We start from the raw sequence: 26,243 nt of genomic DNA, 5'->3' as shown, positions 1-26,243 counted from the left end.
AGCAGCCCTCTTTTAATATGATGCAACTGGTAGATTAACAGAGGTAAACAGTTGTGAAAAGATCTACTTCTGAAGAGTATTTAAGCTCATCCCCAAAGTGTAGACATGTAGAGGAGCAAGCAGTCCTCAATTTATAATACTGGACTCCTGTCCCAGTGGAACAGGAGGGTCCTATTGGCCTGAGGGGCCCCTCCCTGCAGTGGCGGCCACAGAGGGTTCCTCTTGGCCTATTTCCTGCTAAGTGGGGTGGAGGAGGACCATCTGAAGGGTGAGGCTCATCACCCATTTATATTCCCTGCCCACCTGCTCCTCCATCTGAGCTCAGGTGATCCCTACCAATCACTTTGCTTCTGCCTCAGTTTCTCCCTCAGCCCTCCCTGGTCAGGTTGTGCTCCAGCCAGGTCAGGTCGTGTCCCCTGACCTCCACGCCCTTCTCTCCCCCATCACTGCTCCCAGCCCCAGCTAATGCTGTACACTGGAAGTCTCCACAATGCTCCAACCACCTAAGAGTCAGAATGAACCGGAAACTGAGCCAGAGCAAGTGGGATTGTTCTAAGAACAAATGAGACCCTCCCTTGAAACACTCAAACACAGATGACACTCACACCACACACACCCCCTCCTCTTCCCCAGGCAGGTCTTCACAGGCTTTCAATCTCTCTCTCTTCCTTCAGCGTAGCACACAGCACCTGGATGGGGAAGGCAGGCCCTGTGGTTCCAGTCTGCAGGAATTCACTCGATGGCCTTTCTCCCCAGGAGTCATAAACCAGAGGACAGAGAAACATGACCTAATTCCAAAGCAAAGTTCTCAAACTTCAGCGGCTTCAGAATCTCCTGAAGGGCTTGTTAAAACTCAGGTGGCTGCCTCCCCATCCCCACCCCCTGCCCCCAGAGTCTCTCATGCAGTAGGTCTAGGGAGGGGCTGAGAATCCATATTTCCAAGTTCCCAGGTGATGTTGAGGCTGCTTGTTCAGGGACTGCATTTAAAAATCACTGCTGTAAAGAAAAAACCCACCACTGGCGACCTTGTGGAGCATGACCCAGCAGGGCCTGTGTCCAAAATGGGTGGGAGAAGGCTGATGAGCTGATGTCCTAACAGACTTCTCACAACGCCCCAGAGGCCCTCAGGCCTGGCCGCAGAGGACTTCCTTCTTTTCCTGTCATCCGTCTGGGCCCTGCTGCCCTCTTCTCCATTCCACGCAGCCTGCCTGGGAAGACCAGGGTCTGGGTGATGCCACACTCCTGGGCAGTCCATCCAAGGAGCAGGACCCCTGCATCACAGGGGCCACCTTGCTGCCCTGGGATGAAAGAAGGGAAGAGCTGCCAGTCCCTTAAAGGATGAAACGTGAGCTTAAAGGAGAGAAATTGGAGTATGCAGAGATGGGAGAGGCAAGAGTAGATTCCTATCCTCCTCTGTGGGAGGCGGAGTCAGGAGGGAGAGTAAGAGCGAGTCACCATCATCCTCGATAACCCGCAACATCCTCCTAAGGGCTACCAGATTGTAGCTCCCACTCTGTGTGAGGTAGTGGCGTTGGAGGCAGACCTGAAGTTTCATCCTTCACTGACATTCTATCATTTGATTCTCATAACCTCCTGATTTGACTGACATCATGCCCAGCTCTGCCTATGAGAAGCTCCTGCCCATAGAGGCTGTCACATGCCCCAGGTCACACCCAATCGAGAACCACACCTGGAGCCCTGGCCTTGCGGCTCAGCTTCCCAGCCTCTCTCTGTGAGTCAGGAGGGAGGTCAGAGGTGATCTCTGGGGGGCCCCAGAGAGCTGGCCAGCATTGTGCCCCCTCATGTGAGGGGACAGCAGGAGGGCTCAGGGGACAAGACAATGACCTCTGGAGCCCCTTCTTCATTCTGTTTCTATGATCAAAACTGTAGAGGGAAACCCATTGCATTTGAAGAAGAAATACAGACACAAGATAAGCATGGGCTTGTCTCTGTGATCCATCAAAGTTTCTCCCATGTGGGTGACAAAAAAAGGGTTTTTGTGGTCAGAAATGTAACAAGGTAATTATTTTTACACCAGTCCTTCTGCATAGTTTTTCACAGACAGCAATTTTATAAGGCATAATTATCTATTTTCACCTGCTTCATAAATTCCTCCTTTTCATTTCCTCCTTCAGTAAACTAGGAATTATTTAAAACTGAAGACGTGCCTTTGGGGCTTGACTTCACACGGCCGTGCACTTCCTTGTGCTTTCCTGGCGGCTCCCTCTCTCCAGCTGACCCTGTCACGCTTCCTGTGCCATCGGACCCTCCTGTGGAAAGAAGTGTGTCTGACCCTGGGGAGTCACTGAGCGCCTGCTCCCTGAGAACTGAAAGCCAGTCTTGTTGCCCACTGCTCCTGCCCAGCTGCTCAGGCCGTCTCAGGCCTGGGCGAGAGGGCTTGGTGGCATCTGCAGTTCTCAGATGCTCAGTCTGCACCTCCCTCCTTCTCCCATGGCACATCCAGCCACAGTGGCCATCACCTTCTTATTTGTTCTCCTCAGGATCTCCAGGCCAAGGTGACTGTGTGGTCTGGGGCCACACAACAGATGCTGCTGCAACGCTCAGGGGCAGCGTCAACCTGGACTCCTCCTGAGGATGTCACTTTTATTTTTAGATCTCCAACATCCTATCATGCCAGAAGCTTCCATATCGGCTGCAATCTTCACACTTTTCAGGGATGTAAGCAAAGCAAGTTCTAACATTGATGGAGAGTTTACTATGAACCAGGCACTGTGCCAAAGACTCCATAATACTATTTTGCTTAATCCTTGTAACAACCCAGAAAGGCAGACATCATTATGAGGTTGTGAGAATAAAGTGACAGAATGCAAGAAAGTTAAGAAATGAGCCCAAAGTCACAGAGAAGGCGAGAGACAGAGTCCAGATTCAGACTTTTGGACTTTTGTCTATGAAGTGCTGAAGCCCGTCTTCCAACCGCTACGTGCAATTGATGATTCGATAAACTTTCCCAGACTCACTCAAGATTGGGGCCGTTTGGGGATGCCAGGACTCCCCGGGGAGCCTCAGGGCCTCTGGGCGGTGGCGCAGCGGGGCAGCAGGAGGCAGAAGGTGGCAACTTCCTCAGCAAAAGCTCAGAAAGCCCGAAGCTCAGAGCTGGCTCCTCAGCCTACAACCTTCACAACCCTCCTGGCTAGTGGGGTTTCACCTTCTCTTTGACCTCTACCCCTTCCTCCTGCTGCCAGGGGCCCTCTGGTAACTCCTCATTAAGGGGTGGTCCCCACTGTCCTTCATTCAGAGGGTTTTATTAGCAGGAAAAGGTGGGGGTCACCTGTAACCTGCCTCTAGTTATCCCCCCAGCTCCCACCTCATCGCCTCCATGGCTTAGGTTGTCCCTCTGTCTTTGAGGGCAGCCCTGACATGCTGCAGGATGCACCCTAAACCCTTACACCGGCCCTCAGTCTTCTTTTTCCTCCTTCCAGAGCCTGTAGGGGGACAACGCCTCTTCCTGGATATGAGCAGGTATCGGGCCACAGCTGGGCAAGGGGGCACCAGCCAGATTTTTATGAGCAGATCCAGAACTCCAGGTCTGGCAGAGGTACAAGGAGGATGAAGAAGGAAGAAGGGAGCTGGGTGCCCACAGACCTGCAACAATACCATCATCACACTCAGACACAGAGTTCACTATGCCCCCTCTGCCTTCACTTGGAGCCCCACCAGCCCTTTCGACACTGACCTGGGGTGCCCCCAAACCCCTGTGGAGTCCACGAACCTTGTCAAGAACAAGGCTGGACACACAGGGCTGCCAGGACCTCCCAGACATCAAGGGGATCCCAGGCTCTCCCAGGAGATTAAAAAGAAAATGAACAAGAGCCTACATGGGGCTATAAAAGTTGTCAGGCATTCTAAATGTTTAGATTAATTTGGAATAAATTAACATGTTTAACACTATAAAAATACAATGAATATATATATGCCTTGGTCCCAAGAGATTAACTGGATTCATTAAAAATATTAAGTTTTAGTGTATTATAGGTATTTTAGCCTTGTAAAAGAGTATTCTTTAAATCGTAAGATTATAAAATTTTCAATACTGTCAGTGAATGAGTGTGACTGTTGACTTAACCTCATTTGAAGATGATGGTAATAGGCCAAACCTGAGACCCTTCCAGACTTTAAGACCTGGGCTCTTGGACACTCCTGACACTGTCCCCTTTCCCCCATGCCCACAGGACACAGTAGATGCCCACTGTCCTGTACAGTTTAGAAAGACAGCTCCCATTTGCCTGGGTCCTCCCAGTGACCCACTGGGCCATAATTGTTTCCTGACTGGATGGATGGAGGACTGCATTTGCAAAGTGACATGCTCCTGTGCCCTCTCAGCCCCAACCACCCTCTCTCAGGCTGGGCTGGGCCTGTGCTCACCTGCCTTCCTACACCTACAGAATCAGTTGGGGCCCTCAAGACCATGGTATGGGGCTGTGCCTAGCCTCCACAGCTCCAGATATGCTCCTTGTATCTGAAAAATTATTTACTGTGGGGATGTGCGATGCCTTTTTAAGAGAACAGATGGCACCTCCAATTAGAATGCTTTAAAAGGAAACCCTAATGAGATTATAAAAGCCAACAAATTGACTTTTTCATACAGTACTTCCCTGGCACACAATAAATCAAATATATAATGAGACTCAATAAAATAATAGGTTTATTTACACTTGTTTTGCCTAGCATTGTGCTGCTGCCCAGCCAGGCCTCTGGGTCCCCTCACCAAGTGCTCACTGAGGTGGGGGCTGCCCGAGGCATCCATGAGCTGCTCTCAAGCCTGACCACCACAGACGAGTGTGGCTTTAATTTACTGATTTCTAGTCTGATCCCGGCACTCTGCGTCTGGGGACATAAGAGCACAGGGTTGCGTACAGGGTGGTAACACACACAGGCACATCTAGATTTACTCTGGGCAAGGTGGGGAGATCATGGTGGGACCACAGTGGGTGAGGAAGGAGTGTCTAACCCCAGGGCCAGCTGGCCCAGAGGCAGGAGAGGAAAACCTGTGAGGTCTGGTTTTACTGAGGTGGACTCAGGATCTAGGCAGGCAGAGTGGAGAGAGGGTCTACCATGTGCAAACTGGAGGCCTTGGATGTTCCTGTTTATTCCAGGGATCAGTCCTGTTGGTTCAAGCACATCAGGTCAGATGGTTGGAAGATAAGCCTGGAGAGATAGACGGGAGAAATGCCCCATATCAGCATTCTGAGCACTTTGTCATTGGTCTACCTTCCCTATAGGTGACCTTATTCCAGGGGCTGGAAGGATTTACAGGGAGTGTCTGCTGAAGTGAGAGGTGGAGAGGCCTCAACTTCTATTTGCATGAGTTGACCTGCAGAGGGAGGCTGGCAGTGAGAAAGGGCTCACGAGCAGAAGGTGGGGGGGGGGGGCATGTTTTCAGGAAGGAAGCTGTGAGACCCTGCATATGCTCTGGCAATCATGGAGACTAGTCCTTGGTCTGGACATCCAAGCAGCAGTGCTTCAGCCTTAAGTGGCTTCTAAAGAAGTACATTAAACAATGTTTCTCAGGCTCACGGAGACCCACAGGGGAACCTCAGGAATCAGTAGAGGAGATACCACAACAGAAAGATAGGGATGTTAGTCTGCAAAAATGGAATCATTTCTGTTCATATCAACCCACCAGAGAGGGAGGTCTGGGGAAAATCAGTTTACAAGAGGACGAGCTTTTCCTCAGTTCAGATCTATAAGCATTGATTGACCTCAGGACCTTGATCTAGAAGACACTTTCATTTCTCTTCTTTACTCAGCAAAGGTTACAGACATTGCAAGGCCAGAATTAAGAAATTCTTCTACTCAGAGCTCAGTCATTTTTTTCTGTCCATCAAACTGCAAGTCTGGATGAAACGTTCCCTCTGTACCCTTCCATCCTGGGGGTGGGAGGAAGGGATTTGGTCCAAGGAGGTGAAGGGAAGGTCCCTGCTCACAGGGAGTCAGGAAACGGCATCCAATGCAGAAGAAAGCTCTACTATAATGGGAGGCTGACCTGGAGCATTGAATTCCAAATACAGAGGGAATATTGAAAAGAGAAATCATCCCTGTTTCAGGGCTGCAACACTTAGGGGAGTAGGAGCAAGTTCTCTAAAGTGCTGTGCAGGGAGGGCAGCCCCATGATTATGCAGGAAAAGACTGGGAGGAAATTCTCCCCTTCCCCATCCTACCCTGGGAGTGGAGTTCCCATCCTCCCACCTCCACTTTTGGCAGGATGACTGCCCTTCCCTTTCCAGCAGAGAATGGGAGAGTGATGGAGCCCCTAGAATTTCTGCCTCAAAGATGCTCGCTGTAGCCAGGCTCCTGGTCTTGTCATTTGGCAGGGGCACAGATGCTGTACCATACTGAGCACTGGAAGAGACACAGGGAGATGAATACCTGGTCCTGGCACACAAGGACCTTCAGGTGGTAACTGAGAAGGCAAGTACAGAATAACTGGGCAATTAATAAAATTATGAAAGTCTGATGAAAGCCTGGTCACAGAGATACAGGAAGCTCAGCGAAGAGAGAAGATATTCTCAGCTGTCACGACCAAGGGAGCTTCTTGGAGGAGGTGACTGGAAGTTACTATGAATTGCTGCAATATCTTAGTGAATCTTGATTTTGCACTCAATGAACTTTCCAGGTTGGCATTTTTACCATCTAGCGGGAAGACATTCTCTTGCTTTGGTGAGGAAGACTCTCCTATCTGGGAGGAGGGAGTAAGAAAGAACATAATCTTGACCCTGTGCTACTAAGCAGAGAGAGGGGCCCTGCATGCCCAGCACAGGAGCTGTCCATTTCAGCACCACAGCCAGCATTTCTGCTTTGTACTACAGTCGGAGAATGATGTCTCTCCTGCCCCAGACCCATCACTTGCACTGTCAAGGAACCAAACTCCCCAGCCCAGACCCTTACTAGACACTTACTAGTGCATGCCACTTCCGGAGGGTCAAAATCCGCTCGGTAATAGCCAGTCCGGCAGGTGCAGATGGGAGAAGCCTCTGAAGGGGATCGGCTGTTGGAGGGGCAGTGGGAGCAGCCCTCAGCTTCCTGGTTGGCCTTGAACATCCCTGCAGGGCAGGCTGGAACACAAAGAGACCATCTGAGTATTAATGGAAGAGCAGTAGTCAGAGGCCCTTCCCTGGATCTAGAAAACGAAAGAGTCTGCCCGCCCAAAAATGGAAACTGAGATACTCTGTTGCACAAAGTGAGCATTTTAGATTGAGGAGACCCCTATTTAACACTTCCAATTCTTCAAACATCCTTAGTGAAACATACCTTCCTGGTACCATTGGCCTTTCTCACTTGAACATATGAATAATGACTCTTCCCTTTCAGGTGTGTCGAGAGATTTAATTGAGAAAATGAATCTAATGTGTAGCTCAGTGTCTGGGAGATAAGTGCTCTATAAATGGTTATTCCCTCCCTCTTCCACCTGGTTAACAGACAGGGCCTTACCCTGAGTCACTCACCGAAGGAATTTCACCTAATGTTCTCAGATGGCAAGGGGTCCAGGTTGACAGAGCACTGGACCCATGGTTCTTAAATGCCATGTGCAACACATGTGAGGGACACTGCGAGCAGTGTTAACAAGCACTTGTTATGAAGGATGGTATAGGAGTGAAATTCATGAGTGATTCTTTAAAAAGAAATTAAAGTGATTTCAAGGTTACTGGCTTAACAACATCATTCTCCCTTAATTGCATTTTGAAATGCTTTGGGAGGTGGGGGGAAAAAATAATGGCTTTGCAGGCAGTGCACCAGGGAACATGTCATACACTTGGTGTCATCTATCATGTACATGGCAGTGGGGAAGGTTGGGAACACCTGGTACAGCCTGATGCCCATTAGAGGTGCCCTCAGATATAGGGCACTTTTTCTTAGTTCCCTATGTGGTCAGCCTATGAAGAGCCATGAATGGAGAAGTCACTCTAAACCAGCCGTCAGGCTTTCACCATGCCTCATCTGTACAGACCATCTACTCCAGACATCTGGTCTCCTCTCTGCTGATTCGTCAAAATATTGCTTCTGCCTGACCTACTTCCTGGAGGCCCTTTCTCACCATCTCAGCTCCTGACTCTTCCTCTCCCCATGAAACCTGTTCTGGTTCATCCTCCTTTGAGATTGGATAAAACTTACTGCATGGTCAACTGCATGGCTTTCTTATATACTTCACTCAGTCATTCATAGACATTTACTGTGACCCTTCTGATAACCTGATCCAGGGAGTTTAGAGAACAGAGCCAGTCATCAAGGAGCTCTTGATCCAGTGTAGTCACACAATTACAATACAACGTGATCATCACTGTAAGAGAAGTACCATTATAATGGCTTCTACTTACACGAAGTTCATCTTCCCAAATATATTGTTCCCTCCTGGAAAGTGCAGAGTATTCTTTCATAATATCAGTAGCCACCATCTGTTAACATTCCTGTTAAGTGCTTTCCATGCATTACTCTATGGGGTAGCTATTATTATCTCCATTTTGCTAATGAGGAAATTGGGACATGGAGAGGTTAAAAAAGTTGCCTGGAATGACACAGTGGGAGAAACGATAGTGATGATATACACATAAACTGTTTGAAAAATATCCATGGTGCTAAGATAAGAAAGCAGGACTATTTCCTATGCTGGGAAATTTTCCTCACTCCTTTGCTCACTTGAAGTGAGGTATAGGGTTTCAGCTACTCTGGAAGTGCCCTAGAGCAGGAGCTCATCTTGGATGGGAGGTAATTTCTGAAATGAAATGTTCTGGAATAGCATAACCCAAGAGAGTTCCATGGAGTTCGTGATCTTTGAGTTGTTAGCACCTGTTCTGTGGCCAGATATTTTGAACACGTGAATTTAAGAAGTTCATCTCATTTTTATTACAGAATTTCTCAGAACTTCCAAAAATGGGATATAGAATGCTACATTTTCTCACCACGAAGCCCTATTTTGTAGAGCATCCCCTTGGATTCAAGTTTCATAGAACCCACTGGGATAAACCTTGTCTAGACGCTCCAATAATGTTCTTAAAGATTTCTGTTGTAACCCATGTAAAAATGGGCCACTTGCTGGCCCATGTCAGCACATTCAAAAGAAACTTCTCAGTAGAAAGAAAAAAAAATTTAAATCTTTGCTAAGGACTCAACAAATAAACATCAAAAGGAAAACCCTGAATGGCACAACCAAGGTATCCCAGAACATGGCTCACTGGTCTACCTTCCGAGCCCACTCAGTGAAGTGTCTCCCTCTATTTCTTTCTCCTCTTTCCCTTTCTTCTTTCCATATCTCTTCCTTATCTTCTGTGAGAAGCACTTGGCCCTTTCCACTGTAAATCACCCAGAATTGCTTGGCCCCATTCAGCTCTGGAGCTGAAGAACAGAGAACCCAGGCCTGTGCTGTCAAACACAGCAAAGCTCTTTCCCTGGAAAGCTGGGGAGGGTGCAGTGGCGACTCTCATGAATTCATTGGGTCCCAGCCACACTGTAATTTTCTTAATGCACCAGTCTAACAGGAACAAGGCGTTTTACTTTCTTTCCAGCACTTAAAAGCTCCTTGCTTTACATTTAATAAGTTAACAGCATAAACAATCATCCTGATATCCACAAGTGGCAGAGAGATTTAGAAAGTGACTTCCTCTGAGATTTCTGATGGAAGAAGGCAGAACTGGGTGTCCTGAAGCCTCGAGACTCTAAGTCGGCCACAAGGGAAGACATGCAGGAGAGCAGACTTCAGGGAGAGAAGTTCAGAGAAAGGTTGGGAAGAGAGGTCCTGAGAGGGGGTGTGACTCTATTCCCCCCGGGGCAATGAGGCCTGGACAGTTATCAGACAGTCCTGGGTCCACATCCGGGCTCCGCTGGTTCCTGGCTGGTGACCACTGGCAAGTTATGTAATCCCTCAGAGCCTCAACTTGCTCCTCTGTACAAAGGATCTATAAAAAAGAAACACACTTCCCACAACAACTCCCACAGGTCATTATAATTTAATAAACTCAAATATGAAACGGTACCTAGTGTTAAAAAGTGTTGAACAATGCTAATTCCTCTCTACCTCTGCTTACCCACCTTCTCTGTCTCTCTCTCTCTCTCTTTTTTTTTTTTTTGGTGAGGAAGATAGGCCCTGAGCCAACATCTGTTGCTAATCTTCCTCTTTTTGCTTGAGGAAGATTGTCGCTGAGCTAACGTCTGTGGCAATCTTCCTCTATTTTGTATGTGGGATGCCACCACAGCATGGCTTGATGAGTGGTGTGTGGGTCTGCACCTGGGATCTGAACCCATGAACCCCAGGCCACGGAGTATAGCATGCAGACTTAACCACTATTCCACTGAGCCAGCCCCTTACCCACTTTATTTTGAAAAATAAGTTTTCTTTGCAGGAACTTTCAGAATTCAAGGTCAGAATATAAGTTTGGAGTCCCAAAGTGTGCAAATAAATCCTAGAACCAAATGGAAGAATCTGCTTCTGCGCATATTATTCTTGTTTGTATAATGGGTGAATAATTATATCTGTAAAATATATTTTACCTATAATTGAAAAATGGGTGAATCCCCCTAATATTCAGATTTCATAAGATAATATTTTAATAAAATCTCTGTCTGGGCATTCCCTGATTTACAAAGAAGCAGCATTCCTAGGCTTATTCATTAGATTTTTAGATTGTAACTTGTAAGCACACTTGTGCTATATTTTCTCATAGAATTAATGCTTTAAATAATTGTTAAAGTGCCTGGCTAGTCCATAAAGTGCTTTTAACTCATCTTGTATCAGACACCACTAATAAGAAATGGAAGTTAATAGCATTGTTATTTAACCGGAAATTCAACATAGAAAAATAAGTAAAAAATTATGCTGCCCCTTGACAAAAAGCAGCTTTAATTAGGGGAGCTACATGAAGCTTCTGGGTAGATTCTAACAAAGAATATTTAGGCCAAGGGAAGCAAAGGCAGATGGCCTCTGCCCAGATAAGCCCCCTGAGTACAGAAAGCACTGGAAGTAACAGCAGTGGAGAGTGGTGGGGACTCTGGCAGCCTGGAGACCACACACCTGCTGAAAGGCTCCACAGTTTCAAAAAATAATAATTAAGTAATGTGAAAGCCTAACCAAGCACATAACCTCACTTTCAAGCAGTTTTGAGGTGGATAACATAGTTCTTTGCTTTAATATCATTTCAAAACTCAGAGATTGTCTTTCTCTTAATATAAAATTACGGTCAATATTATCACCACAGTTATGAGCTCCTGATTCAACAAATGTTTATAGGAGATCTGCTGCGAGCGAGGCACCTTGCTAGAGGAACAGAGCAGAGCGCAGGGGATGGGGGCAGCAGACTTTGGGAAGCACTCTTCCTGCTGGGAGAGGCAGACCATGAATACTGATTCCCGTACAGCGCCATTTGCACTCTGCTTGTGTGTGCACAGAGGGGACTGGTGAGGCAGGGTGGACATCATTTTGGGGATCTGTCATTATGAGATGAGAACCACAAGAAATGTTTTCTTGCGGCGACTAAGAGGCGAGATTCAGGGGAGGCAAAGACAAAGCAACAAGGGAAGAGGTGGAAGAACAGGAGAGGTTGGAAGGGAAATTAGATCAGACAGTGCCCAGCCCCATCTCAGCCGCTGGGAGGGTTTCATTATGATCCCAGGAGGTGGGTGGGAAAGAAGAGCCACGTGCACTTTGCTGGGGATTCACACAAGACCCTTGTCAGTAGGACACCTGTAACTCGGAGTGCTGAATGTTTGTTTCTGACACCGGTGTAGCCCAGATTGCTTTGTTTCCTTAAGAAAAGGGGGTTTACTTCCTTACATTGCAAGAGATCACAGTTCAGACAGGTGATAAACGGGGCCTTGGGGTGGCACGCCCGCCCCCCCCCCCCCCCCCGCCCCATACACACACCTGTTTCCCTGCCCCCAACTTAGGCAGAGAGGAAGAGACAAGATCTGAGTACCAGGTCCCTCTGCATAAGTATATTATCCATTCCCCAGGCAAAACACACTGCGTTTCCCTCATCCTTCAAGCAATAAGGGACTTGTACACGTGACCTCTAGCTGATATCCAGAAGGTCACCTTGAAACGCCCACCCAACTTCCTAGAGGCTCCAAGATGTAACAAATTACCTGTGCTTACAATGCTCTCAAGACTGCCAGCACCCCCCACCACTCCCGTCCCTGCATGCAGACTTCCAGTGACACTAAATCCATCACCTACAGTACTATTACTTTATAAAGAAACAGATTAAGTGTCTCATAAACAGTGCAGTGATTGAGATAATGGAAAGCGCCTCTCATCTCCATCTGCAGCATCAGGTTATGAAGCATTTCCAAGCAGCCAGGAAGAGGAAATTAATAGAAGCAAGAAGGAATAACCACTTTTATGCAATTTCCTCAGGAGATAGTGGACCATCTAATCTTTATTGGAGCCCTTTAACCTGTCACTCAGCACTCACCAGAGCCTCTTTAGCTCTCTCAATTTTTCTGATATCCAAGGAAGATAAAGTGAAAACCTCGAAACATTATTTTGTAATTTTCGTATGTGGAAGGGGCACATTGCCTCTGCCCATCCCCCCCAACCGAGGCCTCAGAAAACAACATTTTCATGCAGCAGAAATGTGGGAGAGCTTAACTATTCCTGGTGCATGGTCCAGGGGGTCACAGCTACTCAGCAGGAAGGAAACCTCTCCTTGCATTTTAAATGTGATTCTTCCCTCCACCGCTGCCTTCTGTCCTCGCTCTTTCTTTTTAATAATCTGATTACTTCTCTTGATCTAATTTTTTCTCCCCAAATGAGTTTGCAAAGGTTCATGCCAATGAATATTCATCCCCTGCTTAAGAACCAGGTGCCTTTTTCTCAAGGCAGGTGCAGCTCAGCAGCTGGCTTGGGAGGTCTGCACGCCTCACTCACCGGGCCACAGTGAGAGGGACAAGGCACGTGCTCCTGACCAGGAAGAAAGAGGGTCATAGCCCTGAGCTCCTTACTCCTAAAACCTCCCCTTCATCTCCACACTTTGCTCCCACTGTGAAAGAGAGGCAGAAGCATTTCTCTCTGCAGCGGCTGGGAGAGCTGGGTTGGGCGCTGCGGTGGCAGTGTGGGCAGGCAAGAGGCTCCTGAAGGACAGGCACACAGCTCTGGACAGGTCTTCCCTTGGGTCTTGTGACCCCAGGTTGGGCCTGATGTCTAGAGACGCTCCTGTGGCCAAATGTCTCCATCACCTTCAGAGTATTGGTGGCTGACACCATGGGTTCCCAACTCTGGAACTCCAGGCATGAAGCTCCCTGGAAAGAGATGGCACTGGCCCCTCTGCCGGGATGCTTGTCTACTCTCACCAGTAGTCTTTGCTCTTCCCAGCAATGAGTCTCCTTGAACAACCCAGGACATCTCGTTGGGACCCAGGGCCTGTGAATACTTCCATTTCCCCTTATGTTCATGGCAAGATGTTGAGAAGACTGATAGCAGAGAAGTAGTTCCCAGGTACACACGCATCCATCCATCCAATTACTGTACTCGTTTGAAAGATCTCTGAAGGCTGATGCTAGGTCTTGTCGTCTTTGCATTTCCCTCTCCCTACTGCTTAGCATAAGGCTTACACATGGGCATATGCACTCTGTGGCTGGTTGAACTGAACATTCACTGGAGGCTGGCTGTGATAAGACCCCAAAGATAAAAGCTGTGATAAAAAATAATAATAACAGGGGTTGGCCCTGTGGCCTAGTTCTTAAGTTTGGCATGCTCTGCTTCAGCGGCCCGGGGTTCAGTTCCCAGGTACGGACCTATACCACTTGTTGGCGGCCATGCTGTGGCAGTGACTCACACACAAAATAGAGGAAGACTAGCACAGCTGTTAGCTCAGGGGTAATCTTCCTCAGCAAAATAATAATAATAGTAATAATAACAAAAACAATAATAATAATGTGATCTCAATATTAGAGGGCATGAGGTGATGGGCACTTCCACACAAACTGTGGATGCTTAAGGCTTTTCTGTATTCAGACCTTAAAAATGTTCAGAGCTTTGATTCAAGAATTATACTTCTGGTGACTCATTCTAAAGCAAAGCGAGTAGATGTGGGAGCAGATTTATGTTGATGGATCTTTAGCCCAGTGTCGTTTATAATATGTAAGAAAGGAAGGAAGGAGGGAAAAAAGAAAGAACTCAAAAGTCAAACAATAGGGTATTGATTAAATAAATTATGGAACATCCACATAATGGAATACTATATAGCCATTAAAATTATGTCATGGAAAAATATTTTAAAAGTAGGTTCTAAAATGATATGTAGAGTATGAACTTCATTATACACACACACCACATATACATATACACATACACATACATATATATGTAAATATATATAAACCATACTCACTAAAATGAAAACTGTGAGTGGTAGCATTACTGATGATTATTTTGTGTTTTTCCCAATGTTTTGCATTGTGTATACGGGACTCTAGGAATCAAAGAGAATCTCAATCACTCCATTTTTTAATTTGTGGGAGGACACAAAAGCCTGGATGGCAATCTCTGATCCCAAGGAGCTGAGCTGAACAGGGCAGGTCAGAGAGGGCTGAGATGCCCTGTGCCAGAGGTCTTGAGAGGAAGGGGACAGTAAAGGGGAGCTGGGAAGGCTGCTTGGAGAAGGTGGCACATGCACAGGCCTTGAAGGAGGAGTAAAAGTTGATGCAAAAATGGGAGGGTGAGGCAAAAGGAAAAGAGTACATCAAGACTCAGAGAGAGCAGGACCCTGGCTCGCCTGGGGACCCTTGGGTAGTTGTAGAGGTTGCCAGGAATACAAAGCATTTATGGGGGCCATGGCAGGAGACGGACTAGGGCACTTTCATTTCTATGTCACCTGCATGCATGAAGCCAAAAGGGTCTCCAGTTCCTGCCTCCCTGGGCCCCACGCCAGCTGTAATGGCCTGTGCAGAGGGGATACTTAGCTGTGTCATACACTCGTATCACTCTTGGTGACACTTGCTAAAATTGACGAATGCTGCAGGCACCACGACACAGACGAGACTGTAACTTCCAGCGCTATTAAGCTGCTCAGACAGCAGCAGCAGCAGCGAGCCTAGAATACATCAATCAGCACGGACATTGTTAAAGAGGTGGGGTCAGGATGGGGCGCCTTCCTTGCTGGAATGGGGAGATCACTGGTCAGGACTGAAGGATGACAAACAGAAGAGCAGAGTCTCAAGGGGGAGGGGCAGGCACTTAGGTCCTTGTCACTGTGCCAGAGAGCAGCTGGGCCCAGCACAGCCAAGGCCAATTCCAGGCAAGGGAGGCTGGACCGGGCGCCAGCCTCTCAGAAGGGAGTTCAGGACTGCATCCCGGCCCAAGGTCAGTGTGGTTGAAGAGAGAGTGGGGGTGGCCATAAAGCAAACCCAGGTGTTTTCTAAGGATCTCGGCCAGTGATCCTCAAACTGTGGTCTCCAGACCGGCAGCAGCATCAGCAGCAGCAGCTCCCAGGAGCTACAGAAATGCAGAACCTCCGACTGCACTCCAAATCTACTGATCCAGAAACTCTGGGGTGGGTTAGTGATCTGAGTGTTAGCAAGCCCTCCAGGGGATTCTGACGCAGCTCCACTTTGAGAACCACTGTTCTTGCCCACCTGATAGAGTGGAAACATCATGGCCCTGGGGTCTGAGAGCACTGCCGCTTACTGGTTGTGTGATCTTAAGCAAGTTACTCAACCCCCCAGACCTCAGCCTCCTCATCTGTAACAAAGGCTTCTGGGTAACTTCCTTCCCATAGCTTTGTGCAGAGCAGTTTATCGTAGGTAAACTTCCTGGAATGTAGCATCTCCTCAATAAGTAGCAACTTGATGTTTTCTGCAAGGAGCTAAGCTGAATGTTGAATGTTTTCATCAATCATTCATTTTAAAGTATTCAAATTGACGATTTACTCTGCACTTGCAGCTGTGCTAGGCACAGGCATATACCAGTGGATGAAACACACAAAGATCCCTCCCCGCAGAGCTGCCACCCTCGTGCAGGAAGGCAGACTCTCAACTGAGAATCCCAATGGATGGGACCAGGGTGGGGAGGCCAAAGAGGGACCCAACCCAGTCTGGGAAGGTCTCGGGCAAGTGATGACTAAGTTAAGACATAAAGAAGAAATGAAGAGGCATACAGGTTGGTAGAGGTAAGGTGGGTTAGTGAGGGGAGATAGAGAGCCCTCCAGGTGGAGGGAGCAGCATGTGCAAGGGCCCAGGGGAACAAATATGACTCAGTCAAGAAACTGAGAGCAGCGTTTCCATGGTTGAGGTGCAGTGGGAGTGCCGCAGGCGCAGGCAGAGAGTGTACGTGGGTGGGCAGGCATCAGTCAGCAAGGAGGAGGCTGCGTCTGCAGAGGTAACCTGAAATGTCATCCAGCCCCTGGATGTTATCCGTAGGTCTGCAAAAGCCACTGATGGGCTTAAAATTGGGAAGAAACACAATCAGACTTTTGTTTCTGAAAGATCACACTGGCAGCTGAGAAGAGAATGGATTGCAGGAGAGAGGACAGTTAGGGGGAGACACAGTAGCCCAGAAAGAGTGACAATTGCCAGGGTAGAGGGGACAGAGAGAAGTAGATGGATTCAAGAGTCATTTAGAAGAGGAGGATCTGGTGATTGATCGGGGATCACTCATTCCTTCAACAGATATGCACTGAGCCCCTACTGGGTGCCAGGCACTGAGCCGAGGGGCTGGGAGTCAAACGATGCCCATTGTCTGGAATGTGCTCCTGCTTTCCTACCGATGCTGGAAAGCCCGCCCTCCACTCGGGTTAGGCATTTCCTTCTTCCTGGAGTTCTCTTTTAAAAATCTAATGCCCTGGCAGTGGGTTCACTGACCCTAGGACCTTGAGGGGGTTGGGAGTGACACTAGGAAAGGGTCCAGAGCAGGGAAGGTAGGATGGGCCTCACACGGAAATCAGGACTGACTTGGCTCCTCTTGGAGCTGGCTGTGTCTACTCCACAAGTCTGTCCCCTAATGCCAGCCTCAAAACAGGTCTAAAGGAGCTCCTGTACTGAGGAGGGGGTGCCATGGTCTCCAGACTCCAGAGTCCTCAGAGCAGACAGAAGAGCCTTCAGGACTTAGGAATGGGACAGGGAGGGGCCTCTAGCTGGAGACTCAGCCCGCCCATCTCCTTTATTACACTGGCCCCTGAAGGTGCAGCATTACCTGAGCCCATCCCAACAGGCCAACTGGACAGCCAGCAGCTGCTGAGAGCCCCGTGGTGGAGCTGATTCCTAGCTTGAGCCAACAGAGCCCTTCCCTTTCATATGCATGTCTCATTCATTCCACAAGACTTTGGGGAGCACTTTCTGTGTGCCCTGAGTTAGATATAAGAGACTCGCTCTCTTTACATTGGGAAAGAAGAGGGCTCTTGTTGAGGAGCGAAGGCAGGCGTGCAGGGACTCAGAAGTGGAAGGGAACCTGGAGAAGCCCCAATCCAGAGGCAGCAAACGGCCAGATGGGGATGGAATTCTCAAGACATTGGGCTCCAGGGGCAGGGTGAGGCCTCCTGGAGAAGAGCCTATGTCACAGCCTGTTGGTGAAGGAGGTGGGTGAGCCTGTGCTGGGGGTGGGGACAGGGGATCTGTCCCTTAAAAGAGAGTAGAACCACCCTGCCAGCAGCCAGGACAGACTTTAAGGGAGTATGGCCTCCCCACTTCCCTCTCCACTACCAGGGAGATGCTTCACAAGGCAGAGGAAGGTGAGAACCAGATGACTTCAGACATTCCCAGGGGCTCCAAGGTCCTCTATCCTGATTGGGCCCATTGGGCCACCAGGTCTGCCAGGCCTGGGCTCCCACTGCTCTGTTGGGGGGTTGAGGAGAATCCCCAGATGACCCCTCCCCAGGCCCTGTCTCCTCTTGTGTCAGAGCCCGGCTGCCAAGGTTCTAAAAATACCATCAATCTATAGCTCTGGGCAGTGGACAAGGAGGACATATGCTGGCAGTTAGGCTGCTTCCCACATTTTTAAACTGAAGTGTTTACTCTGAGAAAAAACCCTATTTTTAAGTACATCTCCTGACACAGACCTTGATGGATTCCCTTGAAAAATAATTTATAACCAGGTTCTTAAGATAAACGAAGTGCCTTCTCACGGTGCTTCTCAAGGTTGGACAATGGTGAGAAGCCACCCAGGGCTCCTGGCTCCTTCCTGTGGGCCGGGGCAAGGGCTGGCGAGTCATTGTACCCACAAAAGGCCTCTCTTTCCTCACTCTCTCTGCTGAGCCAATATGAAAAAAACAGAAACAAATAACCATCCACGTGCAGATGCATCACACAAATCTCATTCCCCCCAAACCTGACAAGGCGAACAGTACTCTTCTCCTGGGAGAGTTGTTACTGCTTCTCCCTTTCCAGGCTTCCTTGCCCTAGGGCTTTGATGAGTCTACAAATCACAGGTAGCCAGGGTGGGGAAGACCTTAAAAATACCCTGGAACAGGGTTAAGTACCCAGCACAGCTACTGTCACCACTCCCAATGCTGGCCATGGCAGACATTACTAATCAATCACAGCACTCATTCCCCCTCAGCCCAGATCAGACTCATAATCTTCAACACAATACCACAGGCAGCCACTACCCAATGGATCAAAGTTGGCACATCCCAGACCTATGATGGGGAAACTGAGCCCTGGAGAAGGCAGTGAATTACTTGGTCACAGTCAGCAGGGCAATCAGAACAAGCCACCAGCCCACGTGGCCCACTCATCTGGATGAGCCTGCTGCAGCTTGGTGGGGCTCACCCCCATCCCTCCCCTGCCTGCTTCAACTCTTTCTCCTTCTCATCTTTGAGGTCAGCCCCACAGCGCAGCCTCCTCTCTGGCTGGGATGCCAGGGCACCTAATTATTCTCTCTGTGTGCATCTGGGGAAGAGCTGCATTGTGTTTAAGTAAGTGTAGCTAAGAGGTGCCACATCTCAAGAGAAGGTCAAGTGCTGCATATGTATAATATAAGATTAAGATTTCCCCTTCTGTGGTGTACTTGATAAAATAATTTTGCTGTGACCTTTACAGAAGCCCAGGAGTAGAAATGGGCACAGTGGAATTTCCAGCTTCTCCCCAGGTCACAAAGTCATAAACACATAAATCCATAATGATATTATACACCATTCAAGTGGAACAAGTGAGCAAAAGAAGTGATTTTATTTTTGATTTTTATTTTTTGGTAATGATGGGGCAAAAGCTTCGAGGCTGAAATTCTCAAGCTATATTACCAGAGCTGTCTCGACAGATGAGGGCCAGGCATCCTTCCCCGACGCCACCCTGGCCTGGCCAAAGGGTGTGGCATGCACCTCCTGGCAGAATGGCAGAGAAAAGTGGCCTGTCCAAGGTCACATAGCGGCCAAAGTCAGGTCTAATTGGCTCTGCCACACTCTGGGCAGGAGGTTGTGTTGATCTCAGTTTCAGCTCCTAAATTGCAAAGATAGTGGATGTAGCACTTTCTAAGTCCCAAAGTCAACTCTAAAGAGTGAAATAACGATGAGTAATAATCAATATTGAAATAATAAGGTTATACTCATCCCCAAAGATTCTCCAAGTAGGAGTGAACTTGACAAGGCAGAACATTTGCATGACATTTATCCGAAAGGCTGAAGGCAGACAAATTTGGCAGAATCTCTTTTGTCTGACCTATGACTTTTGCTCAGGAACCTCACGAAATCTGAAGTAGCCTCTGAACAGAGAAACGGGGCTCACGGGTTCTGGAATAGGGAGGATGCCCTCCTTCTGAACAGCTGAGCAGGGCCAACCCTAGAGCCCTGGAGGCTGTGCGAGTGGATCAGCGGGTGTTGCACATCAGAGCAGCGGGGAGAGGGCTCCTGCTATGAGCAGAGGCACAAAGGGGTTGGATAGTTGTGTTCTTTCCCAGTGACCACTTATTCCCAGGTGCTGAGAGGTAATTTCCAGAGTGCTCTGTGTCCTCCCTATTTGCAGTTCCTAGATGAATATTAGCATCACCAAGTGCCTTTAGGTTTGTCAGTTAAACCCGATTAAAGGGAGAAGCTTGCAGCAAAGATCAGAGGTGTTAAGGGTGCACTTAGCACTTAGATCTCAGTGTGCACGTTGGGGAAGCGGAGAGCCATTCAGCTGAAGGCATCAGGAGGGCCTAGGGCAGGGGCAGCAGGCGCGGACCCAAAGGAGAGCCAGGGAGGGAGGAGTGCAGGAAAGTAGGGGCAGACTCTGCTGAGCAGCTTGGGAAAGAACTTCCCCAAAGGAAATAAATCCAGGGCTGAAGGAAAGACAGGAGCCTAGCTGGACAGGAGACCACCACGCTGGTCCCTCTGCTGCAGAGGAAGAGGCCTGCTCTTCTTTGCTCACCCTCACCCCCATCCCAAGCCTACTAGGTCAGGCCAGTAAAGGAAGGCCTCATTAAACCAGAGACTAGCAAGTCCCACAGAACACAGGATAGCGTAGGATGTTGGGCCAGCCCCCTTCCATCTTCTGCATCCTGCTAAGGCAAGGTCCATGGGTTGCTAAGCCGACCATCACCTGCTAAAATTGGTTATAAAGTTGAGTCAATACTAGTAACAATAATGTTATTAGTAATAATAATGAGAGTATTCAAACAAGCATTTATCATGGGCCAGGTACTCAGGTGCTCAGCACAACCTCACTTCATCCTCACAACAGCTCTAAGAGACATGTGCTACAATATTCCCATTTTGAACATTAGGAAACTGAGGCTCAAGTAAGATCAGCAGCTTGTCTGAGGTCCCACAGCCAGTGATACAGCCAGGAACTGAACATGGGTTGTCTGGATCTAGACACTTGACAGCTTATTGGTTGGGGTGTTTTAAAATCGAGTCAATTTCCTTGGAACCAACAAAAACTAGTGTATATCACGTTAAATATAAACTATGGCAAGACGACTTTATGAGGAAAGGAATGCCATCCTCTGAGTTGTGAACCCCCCATTTGTAGCCATAGGAAGCAAGTTCTGTAATTGTTTGAATCTCAGTTTCTTCACCTGTAAAAATGCAATAACAATAGTCCTTATCTCACAGAGTTGTTTTGATAATCAAATGAGATAATAAATATAAAATGTTTGATGTAGTACCCGGCATGTAACAACTACTCAATTAAAAGTAGCTATTAATATTATTCTATTATAAAATTGTGTGCTTACTATAGGCAATGTGTCATCACCTTGCTAATGTTTTATATCTTTCAAAGTCAACGTTTGTGCCACCATGTGGAACATTCTCATCAAGGCTTGATAATGCATGGTCATTGGTTCAAATTGCTAAGATCCAGAGATACGAGCAGAAGTATATGTGAGTTCCGGGCAGGGACTTTCAAGAGAGAAAGCTAGCTCTTCTTTTTCCTTTCTTTTTTCCTGCCAGCTGGAAAGTGGACATGACGGCTGGAACTCAAGCAGCCATTTGGTTTGCGAGGTGGAAATTGTGTGTTAAAGATGTCGGAGCAACAAGATAGAATATACCTGGCTCTCCAATACCATACCACAGAGTGCTCTACCAGCCTGGATTTACTTTACAGACAAAAAAAAATTCTAATTTTTAAAAACCAAATTTTCTTATATTTTTCTATTTCTCACATATCATTTCTTTCTAATGAAACTATGTAAGGAAGATAGTATCATCCTCATTTCACCAGCAATGACATTGAGGCTCAGAGAGGTCAAACAACTTGCCTGATATTTTGCAGCTAGTCTGTGGCAGAGGCAGAGGCAGCATTCAAAAGCAGGTCTGCCTGGCTTAAAGCTGACGGCCTTTCCGATTAGCCATTAAGGTAAGCTATTCATGGGGGTGGGGGCCGTCTGTATTTGGGGGCATGTGCACTAAGGCTGGAGAATGCACACATTCAAGTGCACGTGAGTTCAGATGAGAGGCTTGGGAAAGGGACAAGATGTATTTCTTTTCTGCTCACCGAAGGCATCTTGCCCTACTTTCCCTGCCTCCAAAGGGAGGGGAAAAAATAAGTATGGTCTATGTCATATGCTGGTTCTGAGCCCTCTGAGTGCCTGCCTGCCTGAATTCCTGACCAAAGGTAAAAAGGTGATGCATGGCTGTGGGTGCTGGGTTTTCTGCAGAAGCCTGCTCTGAAAGGCAGATTCATCTTCCCAGTGGCTTCCGATAAGCAGAGGAAAAGAAGAGCATAAATGGTGGGACTGGCTGCATTTTCCAGTGGACACTTGGGCAGTGTTCACTGACACTAACTCCTCCTACCTCTAGTGGGTGCCAGCCTCCTAGAATATACGATGTCTGCTATTTATATGACATATGGGCATCTGTAATTATTATCGTTTGCTGACACCTCAGTCCAAATATGCTAAAGGACTCTACCACCTTTATGTCCACTTCCCAGATAACTTCAGGATAGGGTACAGGGACAGAAGGAGCCAGCCTGCTGTCCGTCAGCATTAGGGGGCACAGAAGAGTGAGTGCCAAGGAAACCACATGCATTGAAGTCTGGATTTCATCATCAGCAGGCTAATAATCATTATAATCCTATGAAACTTCATTACTGAATTCCCCCTTTACCATTTCTACATGTAACGCTCATTTGTTAATAACCAAGATAAAGGTCCATAAAACAATATTGCTCCCATGTAACACGTCTTTCTCCTCACTCTCAATAAGAATCCAGAATTTCATCAGAAGAATGTAAGTGCCTCACCAAGATGTGTCAATTATTTCGAGATGACAGGTATTCGATTCCCAAATTCATCAGTGGGGGCTGAAAATGTATCGGCTCATCAAGCAAAGCACATTTCTGGAAGCGCGCTCACCATTTGGGAATCAAATAATAATTGCAATACCAACACCTTGACTTTCTAATGGAATTTTTCAAGGAGCTAAAGGGTTTTGACACATTCCCCCACCAACCCACTCTCAGATTCATCTTCTTTGTAGGCTTCTGAAATAGTGAAGGCACCGGTTTCATTTTTCCCATCTTGCAGAGAAGAAACTCAGCTTTTCCACTCAGAAGCTGAGTGACTTACACAAACAAAGTGTGTTGGAGGCAAAGGAAAGATTTGCAGCAGCTCTTTCACTCTGGGGCTCCAATCACTTGACTACACAGCTTTGGGAACATCACTCCTTGACCCGGCTGCTGGAGATAGAGAGCAGAGTAAGCTCGAGTCCCCACTCTCAAGGAACACAAGCCTAATGGAAGAACCTAATGCTAACAGTAATTATAATATACCATGATTAATGTGAAAAGGGAAGCATGTATAGGAGTGGGGGGGAAAGAGGCAGTCCCTCTGTTTATCAGTTGGGAGAGAAGGAAGGTCCCCTGGAAGAGATGACAGTTGATCTGGGTTTTGAAGCACAAATAGGAGTTTACCAGGTAGATAAAATAAAGAAAGGCATTCCAGGCAAAGGAAATGGCATGTGCAAAGGCATGGTGGTAGGAAAGACTCAAGGACGCTTCGAAACTTGCTAGTGTCCTTGCTGGACGCCCATCACCAACCTAAAGAAACAGAAGACTGTCTTCATGGAGAGAGATATTGGGTGGTCCAAATAGACTGGAATTAGTCTTGGGGGGGGGCAGTGTATAATGTTAAAATGAGTCTTGAAATAAGTAGGAATCGTGGATATGTTTCAGGATCACCCACCCCCAACCTGTAATACTGAGTCTCTCTTGATGAGTGCCTGCCAGTTTCACTCTCCCAGATAATCATTCTTGCCCCCCTCTTTCCCAGCTCTCAGAGGTAATCAAAGGCCCTCTCAGGCCTGGCTGGTCTGGGTAGCTGGATGCATGGCTCAGCCCTGATGGGGCTACGCAGACTTCCTAACCCTGAGAGGAGCACCTTCCCATGCCTGAACCCAGCTGTCTGGGACCTCTTGTCCAGAGCAGAACAGAAGCAGGAAGGGGCCCTTCTGAGGAAGGGGAGTTAGTAGGTGTGACAGACTGACAGACTGCATGTTTGTGTACTCCCCAAATTCACATCTTGAAACCCTACCCCCCAAGGTGATGGTATTTGGAGGTGGCGTCTTTGGGAGGTAATGAGGGTTAGACTAGGTCATAAGAGTGGGGCCCCCATCATGGGATTAGTGCCCTTATGAAAAGAGAAAGAGACATGAGATCTTGCTCTCTCTGTGCGCAAGAACCAAAGAAAGGGCCTGTGAGGACTTAAGGAGAAGATGCCTGCAAACCAGGAAGCGGGCCCCCACCAGACACCAAATCTGCTGGCACCTGTATCTTGGATTTCCCAGCCCCCTTAACTGTGAGAAATAAACGTTTGTTGTTAAGGCCCCCAGTCCGTGGTATTCTGTCATGGCAGCTGGAGCTCAGACAGTAGGCAAGTGTCTTCCTTCTCTCCAAGGCGCCGCCTTTCCTCCCGGCGCATGCTGATTCCTTTTTCCTGTGGAAGCCTCCCCTCTGCTCTGAATCAGGCTGCACTTCGTCCTTCCCAGGCAGGGCCCAGTGTGGATTTATAGTTTAATTTGTGTGTATGGCTCTAAGAAATGATTTCTGGGCTGGTCACTTAAGAAATGATTAAAGACCATCATTTCAAACCCACAGCACTCCCTGGGGGAAGGGAAGCGGTCTGAGACAGAAGGAGGTGTCAGTAATATGCTGAGATGAACGTGTGGCAGGGGACACAGGTCACCTGGGGGAGACAGAGGCAGGGAAGGCAAGGCCCGGATGCCCCCTTCTGCTGCTGTGAGGGAGGAATGTGTGCTGGGGAGCACTAGACGGCGCCCTCAGGACAACATGAGCCACCCGCATCCGACATTTGTGAGGCTATCTTTGCTCAGACCGGCAGATGCCATCTGAGGCAGCACAAGCAAACCCAGGCCCAGCCTCCCTTCCTCAGCATCTTTACAATCTCAGAGCAGTAAACCTGGGCCCGAAGGTGGCTGAGTGTGAAGAAAGGAAACAACTGATGGAGGCCTCCATCCTCCAGAAGATTCCACGCATTGACACCGACCGGAAACCAGCATGCAGGAGCTCTAAATCACCCGACATCTCTTCCAAGTGAACAGCCAGATGTCACATTGAACCAATTTATGAGGTGCGGCTATAAAGTTCTAAGACCAGGTAATGAGCTTGGGAAGACACACTCAGCTCCCCTCGAGGAATTCCTCAAAGTCAGGGCTGCTCTCAGCACCTCGTGTGTTAATCAACTGACTCGGCCACCAGAAAACATAGGCGAGCACCGGTCCCGCCTCCTCGTGGCTACACTTTCAACACGTGGCCCCAGGATGTCACAGGAGGCAGCCATGGGGCAGCAATATCAAAATCCACCCTGAGAGTTGACTCCAACACCTGGTTCCAGAACCAGTTCCTAAACCCTTTCTCCCTAAGAGGTCACAGGAAGTCCCACGGGAGCCTCTCTGAGCCACAGTGGACTCATCTGTGCAGTGGGGATGAGGGGAGTCAGAGCAGCTCCTCGCCTTCGCTGTTGATGGGTGAACACACACAGGCCTGGATTTGAATGTGAATGTCAGGTGCCAAGGCCGCTGACTTGGGCTTCTTGAACATCCACCATGACAAACGATACTCTGAGTTTTGTAAGCTCCTTTTATTCTGAATAGAATATAGAAAAAGAGCTGTAAGACCACATTCTCACTTATGCTTTATATCTCCTAGAAGAAGGGTAGGGACAGAGAGGCCTCTGGGAAGGAAGGAGCTGAACCTCAGGCCAGCTCTGAAGTACTGGGTGTGAGTTCCCATCTCTGGACCACACTGACCCATTCTGTGAAATGAATGGTTAAACCGGATTCATTGATCACCTATCCCTTTATCACACGCTCGCTCTCATGGTCTCTCATCCATCATTCAGCCACTCAACACACACCTTTACTAAGCAAGGGCCCTATTTAATACAAAGGCAAGCAAGAAGCAGTCTGTGCCACAAAGAACTCAAGCCCTAGTCTGGAAACCCTCTCCCAGCTCTGTGAGGCTAACCCAACCATAAGTACTATTCTTTCCGGGCTGGACTGATGGGTCAGCTGGGGCACCCATAAATCAAAGGCCATGTTCACCCAGCATGTCGAAGGCAAGGTAGAGACTCAGCTCATCTGGATTCAGGCCTCCTAGAGAGATTTTCCCATTAGTCTGCGGGGCTTCTCCATCAATAATGATACCAAGCGTAATGAAGATAAATATTTTGCAATGAACCGTCGTTTTTTCACATGGGAAAAGCTATTCAAATTAAAGACACTTTGGTCTCTCTCTCTCCCCCCTTTACTTTTATTTTCTTGGCATATCTCTGAGCTGGAAAAAAAATATATATTCATGAAAAGGGAGAGGGAGGACCACATCCAGCAAAGATTTCCCTCACTGCCTAGATTAACTATTTCACAGTTCTG

At 48.0% G+C, this 26,243-nt stretch overlaps 1 protein-coding gene across 1 annotated transcript in view; it reads right to left on the bottom strand.

The window, feature by feature from the left end:
- EPHB1 (EPH receptor B1) overlaps positions 1-26,243 on the bottom strand; it is a 417,903-nt gene that overhangs the window by 132,104 nt on the left and 259,556 nt on the right. The window contains exon 4 of the mRNA XM_001498502.7: positions 6,918-7,073. Within this exon, the coding sequence (XP_001498552.5) occupies positions 6,918-7,073 (156 nt within the window). The remainder of the gene's footprint in view (positions 1-6,917; positions 7,074-26,243) is intronic.

This window comes from Equus caballus, chromosome 16 (assembly GCF_041296265.1).
Source record: "Equus caballus isolate H_3958 breed thoroughbred chromosome 16, TB-T2T, whole genome shotgun sequence".
Classification (NCBI taxonomy): Eukaryota; Metazoa; Chordata; class Mammalia; order Perissodactyla; family Equidae; genus Equus; species Equus caballus.
This window is presented reverse-complemented; position numbering and strand designations above follow the sequence as displayed.